The sequence below is a fragment of the Camelus ferus genome, chromosome 31 (assembly GCF_009834535.1).
Source record: "Camelus ferus isolate YT-003-E chromosome 31, BCGSAC_Cfer_1.0, whole genome shotgun sequence".
NCBI classification, from domain to species: domain Eukaryota; kingdom Metazoa; phylum Chordata; class Mammalia; order Artiodactyla; family Camelidae; genus Camelus; species Camelus ferus.
Genome location: NC_045726.1, coordinates 7,749,495 through 7,772,485, shown reverse-complemented (window position 1 = coordinate 7,772,485; position 22,991 = coordinate 7,749,495). Strand labels below are relative to the sequence as shown.

Here is a 22,991-nt window from a genome sequence, read left to right as displayed (position 1 = left end):
CTTTTGGCTTTATCTGCAAAGTAATGGTTTTATCTAAACAATTGGTCTGTTGGTCTTCCTACAGCTGTTTTGCGTTAGTTAAATGTGGTCTTTCTACAGTTGTTTTGCATTAGTTAGTTGTAACTCATTCTGAGAGTAGTTGTGATACCCAGCTGGTAGGTTTTTTCTTTTGTTTTTTTAAATAAACTACAGAAATCCATTGCTCCCATCTAAGGAAGGAAAACTAAGAAGTTTCGTTCAGTATGAAAGGCTTTGGATAGCCTTTCATAATTCTGTAGACTTAAGGTTGTAGGAGGGTTTAGAAAATGGCACGGCATAAATGAGGTGTGATTTTTAAAACAAGTATCTTTGAATGTTTGTTCCCAGGTAGTAATAGTTCTTTCTTTCTTACAGGCATGCAGTGTGCATATTTTATTTGGTTCTCCGAGCTCTGGACACTCTGGAAGATGACATGACCATCAGTATCGATAAAAAGGTCCCCCTGTTACACAACTTCCACTCGTACCTTTATGAGCCCGACTGGCGGTTCACGGAGAGCAAGGAGAAGGACCGACAAGTGCTGGAGGACTTTCCCACGGTAGCGGAATAGTCGTGTGCATGACTGATGTGTGGTCGTCCACTAGCCCGCGAGCAGGCTGAGTTGAGGGCAGCATAGCACAATGTGGTCGTGGTCAGGGACTCTGGTGGCCAAGGTGCTAAAGCCAGACTGCTTGGGTTGGAGTCCCCACTCTCCTGTATGTTAACTCGGGCTGAGTTATGTAGCCTGCCTGTGCCTCAGTTTCTTCATCTATAAAATAGGGAGAAATAGGGAGTCAGGTACCTGCCTCCTGGTGGAGGTGTGAGGATGAAAAGCGGTAACATAGGTCAAGCTCGTAGACAGGTGTTAGCTGTTAGTATTATTACCAGTATGTTGTTTGGAAGTCCCGCGTTTCTTCCTGTGGAAAGAGCCCTCAAATTCCAGTGTCGTGAAAGATGGGTTCTCAGGCTAGTTCACCAAGAACACAGCCTGTGTGTGTGGCACTGCTGCCTCTGGGCCCCCGGGCCTGGGAGCAGTAGCGGCATGCCACTCAACGATGGGTGACAGCTGGGGGAGGAGGGGCGGTTTGCACAGCTGGGTGACCTGGGGCTGAGAAGCAGTGTGGTCTCTGCCGCCTGCAGCTGGGTGACCCTGGACAAGCTTGTGCCTCGGTTTCCTCATTTGTAAAGTCAGAGCTATGTTCACAGGTACTTCGAACAGTGCCTGGTCCGTACTAAGTATTCTGTAAAGATTAGGTATTTAGTCCATCCTGTTGGAGTAAAGTGGGTTCTAATTAAAATCTTGAGCTTTGGAAAGTCTCACAGGTTTTTGTGATGCATGTGACTGGGTCCTGCTTTTTGGGATTTGCATGTTTTATCACATAAATAAGTGAATCTTCCACGCCTTATAAATAAAGGTTGGGTTTATCCAAGTTTCATGTTCCCTAATAGCCCAAAGAAGCCCTTCTTTTAGCACACAGTTGCCAGAATTTGGGAGGAAAAATAGTCCTTAAATGGCTCTCTTGCTATTAAGACCAATCTCTTCTTGAGTAGGGAGGAGAGGAGTCCACCCATTGCAAAAGAATGTTCGAGAAAGACTCCTTCAGAGCAAGGGCTATTTCAAATGACTGTGATCATGTCTGCAGTGTCAAAGCCAAAAATAAAATATAGTACAATACAAACCAAAAGAAGGAGTCTGTGAAGAGTAATTAGGATGCGTTCGTACAAGAGGAGAGAGAAAGGACCTGTGAAGAGTCGTCAGGTGGGGACATAGCGCTCTTACCTGGGGACAGTGCTGGTGGCGTGGTTCTCGCACGACCGGAGCAGGTTTCCTCTGGCTGGAAGTCCGTGGCCTTTCATTGACGAGCTTCTGAACCTCTGCTGAGGCAGGAGAAGTGCCACAGATGGGCCGTAGGCCATTTATCATTGAAGTGTATTTTCACTTGAAATTATAGGAGGAGGGTGCAGCTCAGTGGTAGAGCATGTGCTTAGCATGCATAAGGTCCTGGGTTCAATCCCCAGCACCTCCATTAAAAAATAATAATTAAATTAAAAACCCTTACAACCCCCCCCCCCAATTACAAAAAAGAAAGTATGTTATTCTGTCTAGAGCCTCCAAAAACAAAAGCAACCTCCCAAATGACTTCCGACTATGAGTCCTCATAACAACTTCTGGGCATGGGATTACTAATGTCACAGGTGTTCAGAAAGTGAAGGCAGCCCTCTCCGCCCAGCAGAAATGAGAGGAGAAAACGTCTGAGTGCTCAATTTGAGGGATAGAGCTTGTAGATTTTCAGAAGATACTTTAATATGCTTGTAAAACCTGATTCCGTTTCTTTGTAAATATGACATTCCGATGGGAAAATGATGCTTTGTTCTGGCGAGTGTCAAGGTAAACGGGGTTAGAGGGCAGACGCCTCGCTCTGGACGCAGAGGCTTGCTCCTGTGGCGTCAAAGTGGGGAGCAGAGGGTGCAGGCCGGGGGTCACCGTTTTACTCTCTTATAACCTTTTGTATCCTCGTGAATGTGACGTGTGTGAAGCCGTGTGTTTTGTGAGAGAGTGTAATTCTAAGGCACCTGGATCAGAGGCCATGCGATGCGGCCGGAGCGAGACGTGTATGGGAATGCCTGCCGCCTCGTCTCATTCACAGCGTGCGTTGTGTGTGTGCTGGTCTGCCCCAGCACCTCCTTGAGACGGGGGTGCCTAGTGTCAGGTGTGCAGTCAGGTCTGGGTTAGGGCCACGAGCAGAACTTAGCTTGGCCTCATTCACAGAACTGCTCTCAGATGGAGGCAAGAATGGCCTTCCCCCGTCCCCCGTCTGGGCCTCACTGCCCTCCAGGGGGGCCCACCCTGACCTTGTGCTGCTCCCCTTCTGGACCATGTTCTGGGATCTGGGATCCCTTGCCCTCATTCCCTGAGCCCACTCCCGGGGCCTGCAGTCTGTCTCCTCGGCCCTGCCTCTTCCAGGGTGGACGGTTCCCCTGGGCCTGAGGGCGGCTCTTCAGGAGGGTCGTGGGTGAAGCTGGGCCCTGCAGGCCAGGGTGTCCTGACACACGAGGGTGAGACCTCTCCTCCCAGGGGTCTCTACCCTATTTTGTTTTGTTTTGTTGTTTGTTGTTTGTTAGAGGGGGGTAATTAGGTTTATCTATTTATGTATTTATTTTAACAGAGGTACTGGGGATTGAACCCAGGACCTTATGCACACTAAGCACACGCTCTACTGCTAAGCTATATATACCCTTCCACTAATTTTGGAACAAAACTGAGGGACCACGAGTTTTTAATTTACCCCTGCGTCTTCCAGGTTGTTATGAAGGTATGTTTGTCAGGGCAGGAGAAGAGAACAGACTGTGTTTGGTGAGTTATTGGCTTGATTGGTAATTTTAAGACTTTGAGCCATCTGGTGTGGGGGCCCCCACGGCACTCCTGTCCCAGCCCCACGGAGTGCAGGGCAAGGCCCCAACAGCGCTCTGACCAGGTGACATCTTCCTGGGCGGTCAGTCTGCGGCAACGTGGAACCTGGTGCTTTAGTAACGTTTAGTGCTCATTTGTTGACACCGTTTAGAGTCAGGCTTTCTGGAACACTCACTGCCTCTTATGAATGAGAGTGTATCTTCCTCACCTGGAGCTAGTGGAAGCTAGCAGTTTGAGAGAGCTGCATAGCTTGAGGAGTCACAGAGGACTGTTTGTAAATGATCACAGCAGTAACAGCACACGTTTATTGAGCCATTAGTTAGTTACGAGTTGTTTCATTGTGTGTCATTTGCTTTACTTTCTATTCATGTAGTTCTAACATGTAGCATATGTGACATACTGTTATCCACGTTTTGAATATGGGGAAACCGAGGCATGGAGGCTTAAGCATGTTGCCTAAAATCACCTGTGAAGCTAAGTGGCAGAACCAGGATTCAAACCCAGAGGATCAGGGTCTGCCTCCAGAACCTTCTTGCTTAATCCCTGGCAGACTTTACTGTCCCTCTAAAAAAAAAATGGTTAAAAATGAGGCTGCATAGTGATGGAGACAGGTCCCACCCATTGTTTTGATCGTAACATCTCAAGGTCTGTCATGAGGGGGGTTTCTGTTTGCGCAGTGCCCTTGCCCCTGCCTGGCATCTGGCATTCCTCCGTTATACTGGTGGACTCACCAGGGTGTCCTTCCTTCTCATGCTGGGAATCTCCAGAGAGTGATGCAGGGAAATAGTGGCCTGGTGGGACAAGGAGGAGCCCCCCACCTTGGGTTTTCTGGGGAAAGGCGGAGCCCTTCGGTGTCAGTCTTACCTTGATATTTTGGGGATTACAATTAATGTGTAAGCACCAATGGAGTTGTTGAAGTTGGTCTGCACTCAGCCGTGAAGTGTTTACTGGGGAGTGTTTGTTTCCAGGCCTGAGCTGCCGCTCCCCCCACAGCTCGCTGTCCTTTCCCCTCTTATAAATAGAACTGACCCAGCCGGGATCTGTCGAAAGACCAGGTCCTCCGGAGATCAGGGATTCAGTGCCCTTTGGTAGAGTTGCTCACTTGCTTCAAGACACATGGGAATCACCTTTTGGCTTTGTCTTGGAACAGCTGTTGTGGAAAGAACAGAGGTCTGGAGAAATGGGATTGATTTTATGGATTTGGCAGTTAAGGGCTGATGTCCATTGGAGTAACCCTGAATCCCGTCGGTGCCCTGCAGCCTGCTGGTTACCCCTCGGGTCCCTAACCTTTCTGTAGCACAGACCAGGTATTCCTCGCACTTTGGATTCTCAGCAAAGTCTGTTCACTGTTTTCAGTATTGCGTGCTGGCGCTTAGGATTTGGTAGCATTTTATTTAAGAAGTTTTGTGGTGTTTCATACTATTTCGATAACCTACAAACACTTCTTTGAACTTAAGCAAGATATTTGTGCAATAGAAATGAATTTAAAAACCATTAAAAACATTTTGACTCTAGAAACTTCAGCCTTTTTATACCCTTCTGCTTTATGTTTAAGTTAAAAAACATTACTTTTCTACATTAGAGCTTGGGCTGTGAAAATAAAAAATGTTGGGTAGCCTGCTCAGGTCGAACCAAACTGAGCTGTTTTAGGAATTAAGAAGTGTAGCCTTGTCGCTTCATGGTATGAATTCAGGAACTGATGGTAGAAAACGGTTAGCTGGTCTCCCGCCCAGGATGTAAGCTGTAGGTGCAAGCGTTTCTGGTCGTCTCCCAGCTGTGTGTCCCCGCTGCCCCGAACAGTGCTTGTTACAGGGGAAGTAAGTGCCCCGTGCACGTTTGCACAAATGGATCTTCCCCATTTCAGAACAGGAGGCTGGTCTGAAAATGAAGAATTCTTCCTTAAATTCTTACACTTTGTCCGGTTTTCTGTTGAAGCATCTCATTTATCATAAACTGGGAAAGTGAGTGCAGAGTGAGACTTGGAATCTTCTTTTGACTCCAGAAACTTCAGCCTTTTTATACCCTTCTGCTTTAACATTTATGACATCTGCTGAGTTTATCATTTAATACGCAGAAAACTGGCGTGTCCTAGATGTCAGTCTTGGCCCTCCTGGGGTCCCCACTGGCGAGCTCTGATTGCTTTGCTTTATCATTTCTGGGGACCTTGTTGGCTCCCGGTTTAAATACGTTTTGTATCTTACGTTTTTTTATGATCTCCATTTCAGATCTCCCTGGAGTTCAGAAATCTGGCTGAGAAATATCAAACGGTGATTGTTGACATTTGCCGGAAGATGGGATTTGGGATGGCGGAGTTTTTGGATAAGCAAGTGACATCTGCACAGGAGTGGGACAAGGTTAGTGACGCTGCATAGCGCTATTGGCGTGGGTGCGGGCGCCGGGGCTGGCGGTGCTCAGTGTGACGTTCAGGACGAGGAAGAGGTGGTCTGTCAGTCCCACATTTTCTGGTTTTACAACCAGAGCATCCCATCTGTAATGTCTCATCATAAACACTTAATAGGGACTTACAGCTAATATCCAAAGTAATCCTTGCCCTAGAGAGTGTGCCATTAAATTAGGCCAAAGTAGGCATAATTTGTTCCAGAAATACAGACGTTAAGCTTGTAAAAGGGTCTCTGACGTGCTGTGAAATTTAAGGTAAATGACCAAATTACTTCATGTAATAGATATCAATAATTTTCACATCTTAAAAATGTGGTTTTATAACCCTCTTTTCCTTTACTGAGCACATGTGCACACACACATACCTTAGCATCTGAGTCATCCGGTTCCATCTAAACACAAGATTACTTTTAAATTTGGTGCCAACTTGGCCCCATTTACTTAAGAGAAGTAGGTATCAGTCAGGCCATTGAATTATATCCTGTGTCTGTTTCCATAGGAATGAAAACAGTTCATGAGATTTGGATCATGGGTGTGTTACCCTGAGGAGTGAGCACCCTCTTAATACCTACTTCTTCCTTCCTCTCCATCTTTTTACAGAAATAAGACAATATGAGATGTTCCAGGTTTCTGGACACCCATCTCCCTCAGTGTGGGGTTTATGGAGGCACACGTGTGCGGATGAGCTGTGGGAGACCCCACAGGGTCGAGGTTGTCGTCCTCCAGAGACAGAGTAGCTGGAAAGGGCTGTGAGAGCAAAAGATGGGGCAAATACAACTCGAATGGCTTTTCTTTGGCCAGAGTGGCTTCCTGACCGGCAGCTGTGAAGGCTGCTGGCCGGGGCCTGGGGAGAGTCTTAATCTAGACAGAGTGACGTAATTGACCACAGGGACCAAACTCAACTCAAAATACAAGGCAGGAGGAGGGGTGCTGCCCGTCTTCCACAGGAATGGCCTTTGGGAGACTTACCCATCAGCTCAGTGGAAACAAAGACAATTTCAGCATCTAAACTGTGTACATATTTTGTGGCTCTAACAGTGTTTAGGTCAGGATCTTGGAAGAGACACTGCTGCATATTTACTGAGTGAGTATAGGTCTGAGGTCTGGCCTCTTAAACTTGACGACAGCATCTTTGGAAGTTCTGGTTCATGCTCCCTCCGAGGTTAGCCTGACTGTGACTGCTGCTGGAATATCAGCGGATGAATTTAAAATTAAAGCTAAAACTCCTCCTGGCCAGGAACCGGCACCAGTGATCTGCACGGTGACTTCCCCTTCTGCCGTGCAGATCTGTTCGTGAAACTTAATTACAGGTTGCTGAATAGAAGTTCTGATCAGATAGAACGGAGTACTTGTAAAGATTTCCTTTTCCATCAACTTTAGAGAAAAATGAATACTTCCATTCTAGGAGTATTTCTACCCAAAGGACTATTATCTTAACATAAAATACACTTTTCCTTGGACAGCACTCTGGATATACTAATGTTTTTTAAGTTTCTAGTAGTTGTTTTAAATTTTTTGTAGTTGTCCATAGCTCTTTGCTCTGAAACTTCAGCACAGCTTCACTCTCTGTAGCTTCTTCCTCTCCTGGAACGGCTTTCAGGTGCTCTCTGTCATTTCATTGTGCCCTTTGGTTAGTCTTTGGCTTTATATTGCCTTCAACCAGAGACATTCTCTACATTTTGGTCCTTGCCTAAGTCCGCTCCAGAGGACACCTTTAACTGCTCCTCACTTCTTCAGTTGTCTCATGGACATTCATTTTATAAGAATATGTGTTAACTAATATTGTAAATCAACTACACTTCCGTTTGAAAGAAAGAGTATTGCATTGAGTTAGTTATCTTGCAGTACTCTTTTCTGAGAAGAATAGCTTTGACAAACCACTTTTATGGAAAAAAATTCTTTGACAGTTAAGAATTACATTTACTCAGGAGGAGGGTATAGCCCAGTGGTTAGAGTACATGGTTAGCATGCATGAGGTCCTGGGTTCAATCCCCAGTACCTCCATTAATGTAACTTAATAAATAAGTAAACCTAATTTACCTCCCCCTCCAAAAGACAAAAAAAAACAAAAAGAATTATGTTTACTCAGATCTCACTTGAGAGAAAGGCAGTTTTAGCAAAGTTGTTAAACCCTGCCTCTGAAGTCAGCCAGCTTGGCTGGGAATCCCTGGCCTCTGATTTCCCAGATGAGTGATCTTGTACAAGTTAATCGACTTCTTTATGCCTCAGTTTCCACATCTGCAAAGTGGTGATAATAATAGAATGTACCTCATAAGATGTCTGCGAGGACTGAATGTGCACGGTACTTAAAGCAGCGTCAGGAACATACTTCCTGTTCTGCATAATGAGGATTTTGAGACATTGCAACATCTTGGAATGTCTTCAAGTTTAAACTGTACTGAGTGTTCTGGTTTCTGCTGGAATATTCCTAACTCCCTCATGGCCTTCACTCCCAGTTTTGCATATGAAAAGTTTACTGAACTAATTTATTTTTCCAGTAACCTTTTATTCTAGAAGCAGTGCACATGCTTTGTACAGATGTAGAAAATACAGTTTAAAAAAAAAAAAATCACAGAAGCCAGAGATCGGAAATCTCTGATCAGCCAGGGATCACTTCTGTTGAATCTTCTGTGCACATCCTTGTTGGAGTGTTTTTCACTCTTACGTGTACATGGTATACATTTGTGTTTTTTTAATCAAAATGAAATCTTGTACATTCCGTTTAGAACCTTTTTTTTTTTTTTTTGTAGCTAATGATCTCTAGCGTTTCTATTTTAGTAGAAGTTTCATTATTAAAGTATTTTAAAAATCATCTCTTACAGTACTGTCACTACGTGGCTGGGCTGGTGGGGATTGGCCTTTCCCGTCTATTCTCGGCCTCAGAGTTTGAAGACCCCTTAGTTGGTGAAGACACAGAGCGCGCCAACTCCATGGGCCTGTTCCTGCAGAAAACAAACATCATTCGTGACTATCTGGAAGACCAGCGAGAAGGAAGGGAGTTTTGGCCTCGAGAGGTAACAGATTCAGGGGATTTGGGGAAAACTACTTCTGAATGCTCTCTAAAAACAAATCATTAAACCCTTTTGGTTGCAAGTGACAGAAATGCGTTATCAAACTACCTTAGACAACATAGGGAAACGTGTAGAGTTGGTTAAGATTTAGTTTGCTTCTGGTAGACTGGCTGCATCCAGGGTCCAGACCGTGTGTGCTAAGGCTCTGGCCCCTTTCTGTCTCTCAGACAGGCTTTCTCCAAGTGGTGGGTGTAGCAGCCCATAACTCACAACATCCTAGCTTAACAGAAGAGTCTTAGGAAGACCTGATTGGTAGGGCTTGGTTCCTCTGCCCATCCCTTAATCAGTTACTACCCAGAAGGCTGAGTACTCTGTATGGACCCGGATCATGTCTGTCCAACACTTGGATTGGATTTCCCCCAAGGAAGACGGCTTCTGTGGCGAGAAGGGGGAAAGGATGCTGGATTGGCATCTGCGCACTCCCGATGTTCCTTGGCAGAGACCAGACACGGTCTTTGACTTAATTAAACATGGACCAGGAAAGGAAAGGCTTTGACATGGATTTTATTCAGAAGGAAAGCTAGGGAATCTTCTGACCACTTCCTGATTTTACTTCAGCTGTTAACCTTTTGTTTTCCGTAAAATGGTTTCCTAAAACCAAGTGCTTTTAAAGTGAAAAAAGGCAGGTGAGAAAGTGGAGGAAATATTTGGAACTTATACTGCAGATGAAGGGTTAATATTTCTAATATAAAGAGAGCAGCTAAAAGTTAAGAAAAAGACCAGCTGCTCAATAGAAAAATGGGCAAAGAGATAAGAACAGTGAGTTCACAGAAAGAAAGATGCAAAGCGTCCTTAAACATCTGAAAAGGTGATCAGCCTCACTCCTAACAAGGAAAATACATGTTGAACCTCGCCAACCTCAGATGTCACAGCTTTTCAAGCCTCCAGGAAACCAGCTGGTGTGCAGCCAGGTTGAGAAACTGGCTCTTTACGACCCGTCTGTTGGCACCAAGGCTCAGCGGAGGGAAGGGGCTTGTATAAGGACCCCCAGCAAGTCCAGGGCCACCCCGGAAGGGACATCTCTGTCTCCTGGGTCCCAGCCCAGATCCTGCCCAGCCGGCCACCCCGCCTCTCAGATGAGCACATCGCCATGTGCAGCTGTGAGCGCCAGCCCTGCACACGCCTCGCTTCCCTCTTCTGTAACAGAGTAGCTCATCCTGCTGGGCGGTGGTGTGAGGACGTGGGAAACTTCTAGCACGGGGTGCTTAGTAAATGTCACTTCAAAGAGCGTAACGACAGAAAAGAATCCTGAGGTACCGTTTCTTGCGTCAGATCAGCAGAAAATCTTTTAAGTTTGATAAGCCCTGAGCGAGACTGGGGAGAGATGCTCCCACGTTGCTGGTGAGCGTTCTCTGGATCGACCCCTGAGGACCGGCAGCCTGGCATGCCGGTGAGGGCTGGGGAGGCGACTGACCGCAGCACTGTGTGCAGGAGCTACAGTTTACAGACCACTCCTCTGTCCACCCATACAGGGCTGTGCGCGCTGTGGTGTATCCCCCCAGTGGGGCACAGAAAGAATGATGCTGCAGTGGAAAGAGCTCCAGGTTATATTATTAAGTGGGAAAAGCCAGGTGCATAGCAAACAGCATGTGCACCTTAAATGGAAGGATAAACCAAAAAGTAGTAAATGTTTTCAGTAGTTACATTGTGAATAATAATACTGATACTGAGATACTGAAACTATTACAGGAATTTTGTGGCATAAAGAAAATAGGTAATTGTGAGGGGGGAGGGTATAGCTTAATGGTAGAGCATGCACTTAGCATGCACAAGGTCCTGGGTTCAATCCCCGGTACCTCCATTAAGATAAGTAAATTAAATAAATAAATAAGTAAATAAATCTAACCCCCACCCCCAATAGCTAATTGTGTTCATATCATTAGGAACCAAAATTTTTAGTCTGAAATAAAAGATGCAAACAATGAAGTTAAGCAAAAACTCCCACAATCATGAACGGGATTGGAAATAGCAGTATTGAACTCATGATACAGTTTCTCTTAAAAAAGTCTAGCTCTGTTTACTAGGAGTTGTAGGAGCAAGGACCAAACACACAGGTAGTGAGTAGCTCTGCCGTTCTGATGATCACCATCACTGGAGATGCCGAAAGGTGCTGTCTGAACCCTGTCATCCTGTCTGCATTTATTGGCTGGAATTTTTTATTTTGCAAAAATGGCGGTGAAGGTGGCAGCCGCAAAGTTTTTGGATTTTCCCAGATTCTCACACAAAGAAAAGATGGAAAAACACTCAGCCAAGAACTGAAACAGACATACCCAAAACCTAACCGATGAGTAAGTGCGAAAGCCCTCAGTGACGGAGTGTCCCCAGGAACTTCAAAACACAAGGGGGTGCAGACAGAACACTATCGCCGCGAACAAAACTGCCTGTAGGAGTCTGCAGGGTTGGTGTCTCACTGCAGGTGTCTCAGGTCTGAGAACGGGAGATGCCCCAGAAGAGCCAACAGGTGTTCACTGGACAGTGGGGTGGGCCCATCTGAGAAGAGCAGGTGGACCGGGAAGAGGTGCTCCTTCCCTCGTTGGGGCGAGTCCACAGGGGCCTGGCAAATCCTGGAGGAGCTGGGGTGGACTAGCCCCCTGGAAGCCAGCCGGACACTGAGCAGCCCGGGTTCTGTTCTGACTGGGCCCACTTTGAGGAGTGAGATGACAGCAGCGGCAGAGGCCTGAGTGCCATCAGCCAGGCACAGCAGGTCGGTCTTGTTTGGATCCTTGTTGGGAAAAACCAAACAGAGAAAAAATTAGACAGTGGGATGATTTAACCACTAACTGGGTAATTCGTATTAAATGTTTATTGTTAACTTTTACTTGTAAGAAGATGTATGTACAAGAAAGGTGCCTGGTATTTTAGAAATTCATAATGAAGTATTTGTGGACAAAACAACGCATTAAGGCTTTAATTTAAAATAGTCCCAGGGCTCAGGCAGTGAATGTATAGAAGGAACAAGACGACCAAGTGTCAATGATGGTTGAAGCTGGTGGATGGACACACGGGAGCTCATGGGTCTGCGGAACGGTGGGGTACCATCGATCTGAGTGGGTTTAGGTGCAGATTAAGAATGGATAACAAATACAACTTTCCATAGAATCTCTTGGTCCTTTGAGGCCTAGTCATGTATTTGGGGGAGTGTCTAAAGTTACAGGAAGTGTTGTTCTTTCAGAAGCTTAGGAATACCCAAGAATAATAGTAAATGACTTGCTGGCATCAGAGGATACTCTAAATAATGTCATTAAAGATTGTCGAACCAATCACACTGTTGGGGCTGAGGGTGACATTTCACGTGCGAGTCACCCAGATGAAGGAGGGGCTGTTCTCACAGTAGAGGCTCAGCTCGGTCCCCTCACGGGTGCTTGCTGAGCAGCATTCTTACCAGCAGCGGGAGTGCGATGTTAATCATTAATTATGTCGAGGCCTGGCCATCCTGAGAATGTTTAATGTTTCGCTTGTCGTGCTGTTGTAGCTGATTTTGTTGTATCTGGTTGTTTTTTCGGGAGGAAACTGAAGCCTTGTGAATAGCAGGAGGCCTCTTAGTACGTGAGGCACTAATTGTCCCGAAGCACTTCTCCAAATGCTTAATTTAACTCCTGGTTGTGATTAGACCTTGGCTGTAGGCACGAGAGCCATTGCACAGAGCTGAACACAGACTTGATCTTTGCTAAGAAAGGCTTGACCTGTGTGTCGTAGTTCTTACACACGAAGATGCTCTCGCATTGCTTGCACGCTGTTCCCTTGTGCGTGTGTTCACATGGTTTTTAATCTTCTCATCTGTCTAGGTTTGGGGCAAGTACGTGAAGAAGCTGGGCGACTTTGCTAAGCCAGAGAACGTTGACGTGGCCGTACAGTGCCTGAACGAGCTGATAACCAACACGTTGCACCACATCCCGGATGTCATCACCTACCTCTCACGGCTGAGAAACCAGAGTGTGTTTAACTTCTGCGCTATTCCGCAGGTATGGACCCGGCCTGTTCTCGTGTCCATGGGAGGCCGAGGCGGAAGGGGTGGTTAGCTGGGGGTGCACAGACTTCATTTACTGTTTTGGTTTGTGAATTCAGGAATCTGGTTCCTTAAGATGACTTGAGTGTCTTTTTCTTCTGCTAGAGGCAAGCCTGTTTCACAGCACCTCCTGTTTGCCCCACAACCACCATGCTCGCTCCAGCCTTGAGGTTGAGTCTGCTCCTTTCCAGAATCTTCTGGAATCCTTTTTTTCCCTCAGCTGTTCTAAACCAGTTAATTTGATCCTTATCCTTACAGCTAAATCTAGGGCTTTGGCTCAGATTTATGAGGAGTGCTGGGTAAAAAGCAGGTAAAGCTGTTATTAAAAAGTCTTAATTAAGCACCTAGTGTTTGCTGTCCTTTTCCTGGGCTCGGGATACTGAACCTGACCCTGGGGACCTAGGCGCTTACACTTTTTAAATGCCTTTACCAGGTACTTCAGTTTGTAACTCAGTGAAGAAAGTCATAGGATCTAACTGGTTTGGAAACTTGGTTTGGTTTTGTTCTAATGACCAACCTTGACCAGTCGTTGGAACTAAAATCTGCACGCCTGACTTAGGTTTCCATGTGCCTTAGAGATAATTCACCTTTGAGCATGGGAAATGACCACATTTTTTCTTTTGTTTCCCCTACCCCATCCCATCCTATTTTTTAAAATCTAGAATGATTATGTTCACTGTAGGAAAAATCGAAAGGAAAAACAAAATAGAAAAACTTTTCCAAATATTTTGGAATATGTATTTCTCAGATCTTACAACTCATTGCCCCAGCATGGAAAGTGTTGCATTGGCTTGTGTTTTATTTTTCAAATAAAAAGGAATTTTTGTGACTAAACTATAGAATTGTTCAAGACTGCAGAGACTGCTGGATTCTGTGCTGCTGAGGAAGGGAGGAGCGGGACAGGGAGCGGCCTGGACGTGCTTTCCGCACGCGTGTTTCCTGGGTTAGGTACTCATTGGCACTTTCTCACTCCGCAGAGGATTCGCTTTCCTTTCCATGACAGTTGCCTACAGTGTAATTTCTCACTCTTTTTCGTGAAATGAATTCGTGTTTTCTCTCTCTCCTCATTACGTGTAGGTCATGGCCATTGCTACTTTGGCCGCCTGTTACAATAATCAGCAGGTGTTCAGAGGGGTGGTGAAGATTCGGAAAGGGCAAGCAGTCACCCTGATGATGGATGCCACCAACATGCCAGCTGTCAAAGCTATAATACACCAGTACATGGAGGAGGTGGGTCCTTTTTTTTTTTTTTTTTTTTTTTTATTGAAGTGCAATTACAGTGTGTCAGTTTCTGGTGTACAGCACAGTGTGTGGGCTCTTATTTAATCACCACTATTTAAACACTTCGTATTTGGACATTAGAAGATCCTGACAGACCACAGCGTCACAGCAGAGAGAGACAGGCTCGGTCTCCTTTATTAGGAGGGATGTGCACAGGGGGCTGGCTGTCGGGAGCAGCCGGCACCCGGTCAGAGGCGATAACGAGCCAGGCCTTAGGATGGAGCTCCAAAGGAGAACTGTATCTTTTGAGCTGGAAAATGAAGCTAGAGGCCAACCAGGCTCCTTGTCGCAGGGTGAGGAGTGAGAGGCTGAGCCTTGTGGACGTTAACGCAGCGTCTGGGTGGATCTGGGCCGCGTTTCCTGACACCCAGTCCAGTACTTTCCACCACGTCATGGACCTCAATTGAGAAACCATGGTGGGGAATTTTGGAAAGCCATCAAGCTGCAGCTGTTCCTAAATTTTCTAATGTAGATCTCATTTCAAATGCCAAGACCAGCCTATGAAACAAAACATGCTTGTTCTGGTCGAATCTCCAGCTCTGGAGAGTGTACTATATGAGTTGGTTCCAAAGAACTTTTTCTTAAGAGGCTAGAACTCTCCTCATGAGGCTCTGAAGCTGTGCTCCTCAAATGGAGGGGGTCCTGCCTGCTTCCCACCCCCAACCCTGGGGGACATTTAGCAATGTCTGGAGACATTTAAAATTTTAAGTTTCTTTTTTATTTTTATTTTATATTGAAGTATATAGTTGATTTACAATGTTGTGTTTCAGGTGAACAGCAAAGTGATTCAGTTATACATATACATATGTATTCTTTTTCATTATACGTTATTACAAGCTACTGATTATAGTTCCCTGTGCTGTACAGTAGGACCTTGTTATCTCTTTAAATGTAGTAGTGTGTTTCTGCTAACCCCAAACTCCTAATTTATCCCTCTCTCCTCTTTCCCCCTTTGGTAACCATAAGTTTGTTTTCTGTCTGTGAGTCTATTTCTTGTTTGTAGATAAGTTCATTTGTGTCTCTTTTTTTTTTTTTTTAGATTCCACATATAAGTGATACGATAATTTGTCTTTCTCTGACTCACTTCACTTAGTATGATAATCTCTAGGTCCATCCATGTTGCTGCAAATGGCCAAGTAGTATTCCATTGTATATATAAACACCACATCTTCCTTATCCAGTCATCTGTTGATGGACATTTAGGTGTTGTTTCCATGTCTTGGCTATTGTAAATAGTGCTGCTATGAGCACTGGGGTGGCTGTATCTTTTCAAATTAGAGTCTTCTCCAGATACATGCCCGGAAGTGGGAGTGTTGGATCATACGGTAACTCTATTTTTAGATTTTTAAGGAATCTCTATACTGTTTTCCATAGTGGCTGCCCCAAACTGCATTCCCACCAGCAGTGTCGGAGGGTTCCCTTCTCTCCACACCCTGTCTGGAGACATTCCTGTTACCCTGGGCTGGGGTGGCTGTTGCCATCTGGTGCATAGAGACCCAAGGTCCTCGGGTGTGTTCTTATTGCAGACTGAAATAGGGCAGAAGTAGAGGAAAACTTAAGAAGACCCTCCTCACTGCTCCGTGCTCAGAGATCACCACTGTCCCTGATTTTCTAATCCTTCTGGTCCCTGGGCTGTGCTTCTAGAGGGATGTGATTTGTAACGGTGGTTTCACCTGAACAAAATTCTACAAAGCCACCATCTCCTCTGATCCCCGTTGCATGTCGCACGATCTCGTGTTTCTCCATCCTCACCTGACAAGTTTTGACCTCAGCATTTCTGCCTGAGGCACCTGTAGAAGGTATAAGAAATCAAAATTTTAAAAACCCTAGAATTCTTTTAGTGGCTGGGTGAACACGTTCAGCCATTGACCCCAAAATTGCTGCTGACAAGACTCAGGTTGTTGGGGTGCCCCGTGTTGCCGGCGCTTACGCAGGGCTTCTCTGCCTGTGGGGGCAGCCGGGTAGTGGGAACTGTTAATATCAAGCACACTGGGGGCCCTCGCCCCGTGGCTGGGCCATGACTTGGACCCAGGTCAGCTGACCAGAGCCTCGACTGTTCACCGTGTAAGGGCTTGAATTACCCTTTCTAAACTGACTAGTGCCATTTTAGGCACTGTTTCTCCATTTTATATAAATTAGAAACATTCTGTGTAGTTTGTAGTTCAGAAAATATTTTAGTTTTGCAGTTTTATTCTGATCACTGATTTTAGAAAACCATCTTTTTAAACTTATTGTAGGCAGTTCCATGACTGTATTAAAATTCAGGTTTTATTTGGTGATTTCCTGGGATTAGCTCCTGGTTGTGATTCAGTTTGAGTTAGGGCAGAGGTGGGCAGCTGGCTGACCCCCTGATTCTGTAAGGGACTTTGCATTGGGACACAGCCAGGACCCCTCGGACACAAGCAGCTGCAACCGAGGGGCCTGCAAGGCTGGAACTGTTTTTTGGCCCTTTAAGAAAAAAGTTTGCTGACTTCTGATCTAGGACACTCATTATTTTGTTTAATCACTGTGCTGAAACTCAGGGTATTTTGGAGGAACTGTTAATACTTCAGTTGATTTGACTCAGAAAAACACTGAAGATTTCTACATCAGAATGTGATCATGGTTTTAATGTCCGCATTAAGGACATTTTGTCACTAAGACTTAAAGCTAAGACTGTGTGTGAAGTCCACACATTGTCGGGCTGTTTGCAGTTGTCCAGACGTTAATTCTTCTTCTCCTCCCTGACCAAGTCTGTCCTTTGTGTAAGACAGGAGCACATTTGTTCCTCGGGCTGCTGGAGTCCTGGTAGCAGCAGTGATGCTCCTGCAGGGCCTCCTGGTGCAAAGGGCCAGTTGGAGCGACGCCCAACCCCCCGAGTTGGGGAGCTGCCCCTCAGGGCCTCGGGAAGGCAGGCTGGATACCTGTCAGCTGGTGAGAAGCTCAACCAGCTATTTTGGGACAAAAACAAATGCTCAGGCAAACAGCCAGAAACTTGTATTTCCTTCTCTGCCGAAGTTAGCTCTTTGGCAAGGGCCAGCTTTCTGGAGCTGGGGGAGCTCCCTGTTCGGCCCTCCGCCGGGCTCAGTCTGGAACATCGCATGCACTTCAGACCCCATCCATCCTTGTGACTCAGAGTGTGATCCTCTGCCCAGCGTCTGCGTCCCCGGTGAGCCAGTGAGAATTCAGTCCTTCTCACTTGCACTGAGTAGAACGTGCCTCTCACGGGATGCCCGGTGGCGCCTGTAGACGTGGCACCACTGTGTGGACTCACCCACTTCCGTCTTGTCCTCTCTCGTGTGACACTCCCATCCCTCCCGCCCGCCTCCCCGAGCTCCTCTGCACGGCTCTGTCCTCTGGTCTGCATGTGTGCACCCTGACTCCCAGCCTCTCCGCGCCCTCCTTTCCTTCACGGCCAAGCTTCTGCTGACAACGTTGTTTATCCCCTTGGTTTTCCCAGCCTGCTTCACCGTAGCTTCTGTCTCCTGCCTTTTCATTAGCCCTTTTCTTACCGAAGTGATTCGGTGACCACCTGGTTCACAAGTCTAACGACGCTGGTCACTCATCCCTGATTCCACTGGGTTGTTGGACACTTGAGTCTCTCTTGGCTTCTGTGACACTTGAACTTGACCTGGTTCAGCCTCTTATGTCTCTGTCTGCTGCTCTTTTGTCCTTTGGCTGCTTTCTTGATTCTCATGTTTCCTTGATGCACAAGAGCTTTCTGATTCCCTGTGCACCACGTGCTCCAGCTCAGACCTTGGTCATAAACTCGTCTTCTGGTTGATGGCGTGACCTTTCACCTAATTGTGGAACCCGGGTAACCTGGGGGCTGTCCCCCCCCCCCCCGCGGCAGGAGCCTCCCCGTCCTGCCTGTTCCGCTTACAGCTGTCATACTTGTCACAATTTCATGTGCCTTCCCCTCTGACCGAGCGAGTCTGGGACTTTACGAACAGAAATGACCAGAAATTGTGCTGAGATGCTTACTGGACCATTTTGTCCTCCAGCCTCACTGGGGGTGGATCGATGAAGTTACAGTGTATTCATACATGCAGGTTGTGTTTTAAAAACGATTGACCTTGTTTTGTAGATTCTAGCACTAAGAAGTGGGCATAAAAAATTGTGAGTGAAAGAAGTCAAATTATAGAACAATGTTTATAACCTATTTTTAAAGTAAATTTTGTGTATGTAAAATTTTATATGCATAATAGTCACATATATATTTATACATGAACGCACAATAATATAGTCATATACAGCACATACGTATATGACTTTGTGTTTATATATGGGCTTGTGTGGGCGGTGCAGGAGGTATCAAAGCCTCAGCAGTGGGTCATGGCGCTAACACGCGCACACAGCATTTTGTGCATTTGTATGCATAGGCTTCCATGGGCATAGCGAGGAGGAACAATGAAAGGGAAGTGTGACTTCCTTTATTTCTGTATTGCTTGTTTTTATGAGCATAATTCCATCACCTAGAATTTTTGAAAAGAAATTACAGTTTCATCCCCATGTGTTTTTCCCTCCGTAGCCGTCCTTTTTGGCATAATATTAGATATCATTAGCATATTTCTATACGCACATTCTTTTTTTTCCTTGTTGCATTAAATTGTAGCTGTGCTTTTTAGAGGGAGGGTGGCAAGAATATAAGACGTGTTTGTGGGAAAAAACACTCATTATGTAATGAAAAATGTGAAAATAACTTTTTAAATGCCTGCTCCGTCCTCTTCGTCCTCTCTGCCTCCAGCTGGGCTCAAGTCACTGTCACCTCCCACCTCAGTGACCACTGAGGCTTGTCAGCAGGAGTGGGGCAGCATCGATGGGGGGCCTGCCGTGCGCCAGGCCCAGGGCCGGGCGGGAGATGAAAAGCTGAGGAAGATGTGGTGCCTTCTGGATGGCAGTCTAGTTAGGGAGACCCAGGTGGGGCCTTGGTGTGGGTGACGGGAGAGGGTACCGCAGGGGGCGCTTGGGGGCGCTTGGCCCGACCTGGGTGCTCAGGGCAGGTTTTCTGGAAGACCTAATTACCAAGCCTAGCCTTGGGCGTGAGGTCAGAGTTGGCGCAGTGACGGAATGTGGGTGGAGCGCTCCTGGCAATGGGAAATGTGGGAGCGAGGGAGGGAACAGACTCTCGCAGCAGCATCACGGAAGTAAGCCAAAGCAGGCAATTGTCGGGAGAGTGCAGAGGGAGGCTGGGGAGGTGCAGGGGGAGCTCAGGCCTTGCCCTCTGGGGGATGGGGAGCCCCTAAGGCCGTCTCACACAGGTTTTAGGTCTCTTTGGTGACTGTGGGGAACAGATGAGTGGATTTTAGGGTTCAGGCATAGAGGCCGGAGCTCAATTTGGAGGCTGGTGAGGCTCAAATGAGTGGCACCAAGGGCCTCACCTGGGCAGCAGGCGTAGGCGTGCACAGGGCTGGGTTTGGCAGTCATTCTGGGGATTTGCCGAGGGCTCGGAGGTGTGCGGGTGTGAGGAGGGCTCTCGGATGACTCGGTGCCCTGCTCTGCCTGCCGCCCGCACCCCAGATTCTGTCTCACCCTCCTGAGCTGCCTTTGCCCGTCTTTGCTGTGTCACTTCCCTGCCCCGCGTAGCTCTGCTCCCGCCTCGTCCGACTCCGGGACATTACAGCTCTGCGGGTCCGGGGCAGAGGCCAGAAGGGCTCCCTGCCTGCTGCCTGGACGGGCCGTGGGGTGACACACACGGGAGCGACTCTGCTCCCCGAGCCTCTCCCTGGTGAAAGGGGCAGAAAGTGCCTCGCCCCTGAGGGTGTCGTAAGAAGTGAACACCGATGTTTATGAAGTTCCAAGGACTTACACTTTTTTTTTCTCTTTCTTTAACAGATTTATCAGAGAATCCCTGACTCCGACCAATGTTCTGGTAAAACAAGGCAGATCATCTCCACGATCAGGACACAGAATCTTCCCAATTGCCAGCTCATCTCCCGGAGCCACTACTCCCCCATCTACCTGTCATTTGTCATGCTCCTGGCGGCCCTGAGCTGGCAGTACCTGAGCGCCCTGTCCCAGGTCACAGAGGACTACGTTCAGACCGGCGAGCACTGAGGCGGGGTTGGTCTGGAGACCGAATCCTCCGGGACGTGGGCTGACCTCTTCAGGGATGGATGTGGGCTTCCCTGCTTCTTCCCATCGTGCTTTAATCCCTGAAAGAACCCTGTGGGCCTGGACCTTTAGAAACTGATGCGCAGTGGAAAAGGAGGAAAGGAAAGGACCCCTCCGCCTCGGCCTCCCTGGGGCGGCTGCGGTCGGGGCGGTAGGGCCCAGAGGTGGCGCACCTGGGACTGCGTGGTGTGAACACGGGCTGGAGTTATAATTAAATGTATTTAATTTGAAGCAACCTTTGAATACCTATCCTAGTAGAAAGTGAAGTGAATTTTCTTTGTTCAGTTCCTGTTTTTCTCATCATTTTGTTTCCTTCAGTGGACTTGAATGTAAGAGATGTGAATGTTTCGAGTTCTAGGCAGTATTCCCAGGTTTCCTAAGAATGCAGATGGTCTTCTGCACACAGGCTGGGAACTGACTTCTGGGTGGTGTTGGTGTTAATTCCTCGTTAAAGGGAGTTGAGGTTTCAGAAGGAAATCGCCTTTGGCCCCATGGTAGCAGATCGGTTTCCAGTTAAGGGTGATGCTTTTGAGAAGATTTTTATAATAAAGAATTGAATTACTCGGCATTTGTCAAAGGCAGTTCACTCGGAAGCCTGGATGAGCATGGCGAATACGGAGCTCGGGAGCAGAGTCTGGGACTTAGGGATGGGGCGTCTGCCGCCACCACGGAGCCAGCCAGGCCGCCCGGCCATGTGCGGCTGGTCCCACTGGATGGAGGTGGGGTGGCTCGGGCATCTGCACGGCTCCCACTGCCCCCGTGCGGCCTCTGTCAGCCTCTCCACCCTTGGCTAATTCTCTCAGCGGCATTCAGAAATTTTGGTTCATTCAGGGGTTATTTTCAGCTTTTGGGTTTTGTTTGTTTCTCAGAAGCGAAAGATGTTTTTCAAGGTGACTAATTGGCTTGAGAGCCACGTGGCACTTAGCGCAGTCCCCCAGCACGGTGATCCGCCTCCCCCTCCCCCAGCGCCGGCGAGCTTTGTGCTATGCCCAGCAGTGACTCCCTGAGTCTCAGGTCTCGGCTTGGCTCCGGGCGCCGAGTTGGGGTGGGGGCACGGCCCCTCACTAGGGGTGTTTGAGAAAGCCCCTCAGGCCGAGAAGCCCTGTGGTAGGGCGTCAAAGTACTTTCTAGAAGCCATGCTCTCGGTGTGTGTAACGTATAGTCCATTCCTCTGCTGCAGCTCTGTGTGTGGTGACTTAAATCACTGAAGGTGAGGTTTGTCCCAGCAAGAACGCCGGGTTTGCGCCGTTACACATGCACCCACACTGGTTGTCCTGGTGTCACCGCTGCTCCTGAACGACAGTGCACGGAGTCAGGTTCACAGAGGCTTCAGTTCGTCGGTTCATTTCAGACTCAGTCCTGGATGAACCAGTCCCCACACTGAAGCCTAAGTCACTTGCCACTTAGAGCGCAGCTGTGAGCTGGACCCAACAGTGATTTTCTAGGTAATTTGAGCACGAAAACTTGGTTTGCAGTTCCAAGGGAGGTGGTTGATTTGTGTTTAAATCTAAGATTAGTTTTGCCAAAGTTCACGTAAGACACGGGACACCTGGTGGAAAGAGCCTTGGTCTCAGCGGATGAACTGGACACTTCTCTCCTGGCTCAGCCGTGAGCGGCGGGGCCCTGCGAGCTCCTGCGTGGTGGGGGCTGTGTCTTAGGGCCCTCCCAGCTGTGACGTTATAAAGGTCTCAGCTCGCACGCTCACTCCTAAGCTCTTTGGAAGAACATTTCCTCTTCCTTCTAAATGTTTCTACACTACAATTGCTGGATAGATACAGGATGCTCAGTTACACTTGAATTTCTGATAAACTACTTTTTTAGTATTATGTCCCATATATTGCACGGAACAAATTTATACTAAAAAAATTGACTTCTGAAATTCAAATCTAATTGGGTATGCCCCTTTTATTTACTAAATCTGGCAGTCCCGCCCTCTGCCCCAAGCTTTTTACATAATTAATGTGTAGCTTCCCCTGGAATATTCTAAGTTTTCCTCGGAGGAGTATCTGACCCATCTGAATCCAGGGCTTTAAAGCAAGCAGCTCACAGAACAGGTGAGAGCAGGAGCCTGACCTCCACATTTGGGGAACTTTCTGGAGGTCTAGCTGAGAGCAGCACACACACACCCCTTCTCTGTGAAACTGATTGGAGCAGCTGCCTGGAAGCCCCACGCTTCTCTCCTGAGCCGCTCCTTGGGCTGGGGGTGGGGGTGTGAAGGGGGAGGGGAGGTGACTAGACATTTAGAGGCATTCTAGGTCATTCCTAGCAGTTTTGGAAGCACAGCTCTAAGGCTGGTGCCTAAACTTCAGTGAACCGCTGCAATGTTCCAGACGCTAGGACCAGACTGCACTTTCTCAGATCTGGGGAGCTGCCCCTAAACTTTCATTTTTAACAAGTTCCCCTGTGGTTCAAATGCTAGTGATCAGACCAGTTTGAAAACCACTGCTTTAAGATGTTCCTCAAAGCTTAGTGAACATATGAGTCAACCTGGGGTCTTGTTAAACTACAAATGCAGATTCGGGTCTGGCCCCAAATTCTGCGTTTCTAGCAGGCTCCTAGGCCATGGACCATTCCGAGGAGCAAGGCTCCAGAGTACAGCTATCTGATGCATATTAAAAGAGGGAAAGGTTGAACTCCCTTGGCTCAGACTTCTAAATCTGAACTAGAAATATGCCCCTCTTCTCCACGAAGAATGAGGAGGCTGTCACCT

The 22,991-nt window shown here is 47.3% G+C and overlaps 1 protein-coding gene across 2 annotated transcripts in view; it reads left to right on the top strand.

Annotated features, from left to right (window-relative positions):
• The window catches only part of FDFT1 (farnesyl-diphosphate farnesyltransferase 1), a 30,749-nt gene extending 9,900 nt beyond the window's left edge, over nt 1-20,849 (top strand). For both annotated transcript variants that reach the window (XM_032470974.1, XM_032470973.1), the window contains 6 exons: nt 394-577; nt 5,656-5,784; nt 8,653-8,844; nt 12,687-12,863; nt 13,985-14,137; nt 20,003-20,849. In XM_032470974.1, coding sequence (XP_032326865.1) covers nt 394-577; nt 5,656-5,784; nt 8,653-8,844; nt 12,687-12,863; nt 13,985-14,137; nt 20,003-20,224 — 1,057 coding nt within the window. In that variant the 3' untranslated portion in view covers nt 20,225-20,849. The remainder of the gene's footprint in view (nt 1-393; nt 578-5,655; nt 5,785-8,652; nt 8,845-12,686; nt 12,864-13,984; nt 14,138-20,002) is intronic.
• Nucleotides 20,850-22,991: the final 2,142 nt, after the last annotated feature.